The 4,060-nt window shown below is 32.1% G+C and overlaps 1 protein-coding gene across 1 annotated transcript; it reads left to right on the forward strand.

The window, feature by feature from the left end:
• Positions 1-850: 850 nt before the first annotated feature.
• LOC127708156 (perlucin-like) lies at positions 851-3,056 on the forward strand. Its single transcript, XM_052212998.1, has 3 exons — positions 851-944; positions 1,755-1,983; positions 3,001-3,056. The coding sequence occupies exons 1-3, from the start codon at positions 851-853 to the stop codon at positions 3,029-3,031; spliced, it is 354 nt and encodes a 117-aa protein (XP_052068958.1). The 3' UTR covers positions 3,032-3,056.
• Positions 3,057-4,060: the final 1,004 nt, after the last annotated feature.

A 4,060-nucleotide genomic window follows, 5' to 3' on the forward strand; every position in this document is an offset into this window, starting at 1 on the left:
ACATTCATATTTTGTATGAAAGGATACATGCAAATGCATAATTATTTTTGTTTCAGTATTTTGCGCATGTCCAAATAATTGGAGTCATTATGAAGACAAATGTTTCTTTCTAAGCCGTGACAACGAGACATTTGCCGATTCACTGGTGAGTTAAAATGAAAAAAGAAGAGTACAGGTTCCGAAAATAATTTTTTATAAATTTGTCTTCAAATTATGATTTCGATTGTTTAATTTTGATATAGAATTACTCTTTTTGTATTGCACGCTGTATTGAGTGTGTCCTATTCTCGATTTTAAAAGAGTGTGGGTTCCAATGACGGATGATGTATGCATAGCAGTAGTCGCTAACCCTTTAGACACATCCAGTCTCGCTTCTTTTAGAGTTCATGTTAATCCCTCAGGTTTTGTTTTGTTTTTTGTTTTTGTTTTTTTACCTTGATTTGCATTTTCTTAATAGATTTATGAAATTTGAAAATCGGAAAACTTCTTCTGCCTCACATTAGACATCACATGAACTTTTATATGAAATTAATAATTTTGAATTCATAAATAATAAGCTTAATGGACTGCAACTTTAGCATAACACAATTACATAACATAAGTAGCGGGAAATACATCTTAACAATTTAACATGTTTTATCATGATTTATACCAAAGCACTTGGTAATTTAGGAATTGCCATTTATTTCAAACGTGTAAGCATGATTAAACGTATATGCGGTTTTTCGAGGGAGGGATATAACAGAAAATATCATGTCCAAATTAATCGTATAATATCAACATGATCAATAAATATTTGTTTTGTAATTTGAGAGTTATATTTTATATCTTTTCTCAGAAACTATGTGAAATGATTGGACGTCAATATGGAAGATCGGCATCATTAGCTACCGTTGATGATGCGAAAACACAACAGTTTCTTACAGATTTAATGATCAAAATAAGTAAGAATGAGTAAACGTTAGATTATACATAAATGTGAAGCACAACTTTTCTCCTCTATCTACCTTAACCTGAAAACAAATATTTTTGTTTAAGGTACTAGAAAGGTTGGCCGTCATAACGACTATAGTTTTGTTTGGTTATGGTTTTTATGCTTGTACAGTATTTGAATATTAAATCTTCGTACACAAAGAAGTTTTTTGCATTTCGTAGGATTAAGAACATGGTTTTTGCTTACTCCCTAATCATTGAGGATCCTTCTCATACTTCGGAATTATTGACTGAGTCTTTGTTTTAAACATTTAAGCATTTACTTTTGCAAAGGTTTAAATTTGTTGACAACTTCATTGTTTGCATTTGTTTGTTAGATTAAGCCCAATTTTTTAACCTAGATGTAATGAAGTTGTTCTATGAATCACCGTACAAGACAATTAGTCAACTGCGATTGGCAAACTGCAGTGAAGCCATTAAAAATGGGTGTTATACGTGTTTTTTGATAAAATCGTTTTCTCTACATCTCATATTTTATTCAAAACAGAAATTATTAAGTCAAACTGAAGACAAATTACGAATGAGAAATATAAAAACGCTCATACAAAAGCAATGGCTTACAAAACAGACAAGGACATCATGAGGTCAATTCTTTCACGCTCACTTATTCAAATAGTAGGAAGTCATAGAAAAATACAAAAAATTACTTAACAATACAATTTTGAAAAGGAGTATTTGATGAATAGAATTTGCAAGTTTTGTATAAGAGCAGCAATATGTGGTTGGTTAGTGATTCACAACCATTTTGTTTATTTTATCAGATTCCATTGGAATGTACATAGGATTAAATGACCTTGTAACTGAAGGGACATTTCACTGGGTAGCCAACGGCAAGCAGGCAACATACTTTAACTGGGGACCTACCCAACCAAACAACAGAGGGGGAAACGAAAATTGTGTAGCTATGCGAGTTGATCCAGTTATAGGCTTCAATTATTCTTGGACAGATGGTCCTTGCACAGTTCCAACCACCTACATTTGTGAAATGGTGTAAGTACTATTGCAGAGGAAGAGATTAAAAGGCAATACACGTTACAATGTGATATGCGACTTGATGCTGTTAATGGCTTCAAATTTTCTTGGACAGATGGTTTTTGAACAGTTCCAACAAAATAAATCTGTGAAATGGTGTAAGAACCATTCCAAATAAATCGAATAAACGCAACACCTACTATCTGGAATATTTACAACTGCTAAAAAATGATGAACTGTTTTTTTTTTTAGTTGTTTAATGTTGTTTTTTACCGCGTTATCAGCACGTTGTAGATTTTAAAATTCAAAAATGTGCTCTCTGTCCACAAATTATCGTCATGGAGTGAACAAGTATCCATAATAATAAACTCATCATATATACCAGGATTAAAATTCTGAACGCCAGACGCATGTTTCGTCTACAAACGACTCATCAGGGACGCTCGAAATTTTTTTTAAAACGTTGAAGAGCATTAAACACCCGAAGTTATTGATAATAAGTTGTTTGAAGAATGGTTCTTCTTCCTTTACTATGTTTAGTGATTGACTCAAAAAAAACATAATATGTACATGATCCCAACCAGGATCGTTCGTCGGATATTTGGAGTATGCTGTTATGACATAACGGTCCATCCATAAGTGTCTTGCTTCCGTAAACTTTTAAAAAAAGATGACCTCAACCTTACAATTAATATAACTATAAGCCGAAGTAGTATGATTGACAATGAGACAACTCTCCACAAGAAATCAATTAGCTACTATTTGTCACTGTAGAGCCGTCAAAAATGCGCAAATCCCATACAGTTTAACAAGGGTATAAAAGCCCCCCAAATAACATATGTAAAACAATTTAAACGGCCTCATAAACGAAAATACATACAATATTTAAACAACGAAAGGCAACCACTGAATTACAAGCCTCCGACTTGGTTCATTTGTCACCTGCAGCTTCTGTCACTAAAATATTCCCCACATTTGAAAGAACATTATTGATATACATTTGATTTTTTCTAAATATTTATTTATCTATTTTAGGGCAGCAGATATTGGAAACCTTCTCGGATAGCCGTAATTGTCAGCAATTGTATTACATTGTACATGTCCGTTTATTTATTTATTTATTATATATCTATACCCAAATTCTTTTGTTGTTTTTATTTTATATACTAGTATTGTTTTTATCATGAGCTATTATCTTCTATTTATTAGCTTCGCAACCTGTTATTTCAAAGTCATAGCCGACTAACGTGTATTTCTGTAGAAAATGTGACACTGAAAGGGATAGATATTCATAACAACACACAAAAACAGAGAATAATTATGTTGATGGTCTTCCAATAAACCTTACAATCAACTTTGATTCCAATATGTTGTTTGATGGAATGGATAGTGTTAAACAAGATATACAGTATACACCGGAACACAAGACATAACTCATAGTTTTGATCTACCCTGACCCATACCCAAACACTATCTGGTTTCTGATATGAAACACATATGTTTACTCTGTCTGTTTAAATGTATGTACAAGTGAACAGCGGGAAAATGAAATACAATTGTACTTCTTAAACATAATTGAAACATCACTTTCTTATATATCAAGCTGACACCTGTCATTTATAACATATAATGTAATCAGAATAATCCATTTCACAAAATGAGTATTATTATGTGACATGGGCACTGACATTTTTTCAGACGCTTGTTTCGTATACACAAGACTCACCAGTGACGTTCGAATCCAAATCGTTCAAAAGTGCAAATAAATTACGAAGTTGAAGAGCATTGAGAAGCTTATATTTCACAAAATTCAAAAACACCTAGCTTTTATCCTTCTTTAATGTATTAAGGTAGATAATTAGCGACTTTTAGTTTACTCAAAACAATTCCCGCTGTCAACTGATAGCTAAATTTACAAAATATATGGTTTCTTTATCTTTTGCTTGAAATAAGGAACCAATTTGCTATTTCCGGATGGAAATTACAACGTCCGGTTTGATATAATAAGTTACTTCATACTGATTCCAAAAGTATATGGTTGCTAGATTCTTTTACAAAACCTAAATGACAAAAACTTGATTTTTCCTGTTTACAG

The sequence above is a fragment of the Mytilus californianus genome, unplaced genomic scaffold, assembly GCF_021869535.1.
Source record: "Mytilus californianus isolate M0D057914Y unplaced genomic scaffold, xbMytCali1.0.p SCAF_7, whole genome shotgun sequence".
Classification (NCBI taxonomy): Eukaryota; Metazoa; Mollusca; class Bivalvia; order Mytilida; family Mytilidae; genus Mytilus; species Mytilus californianus.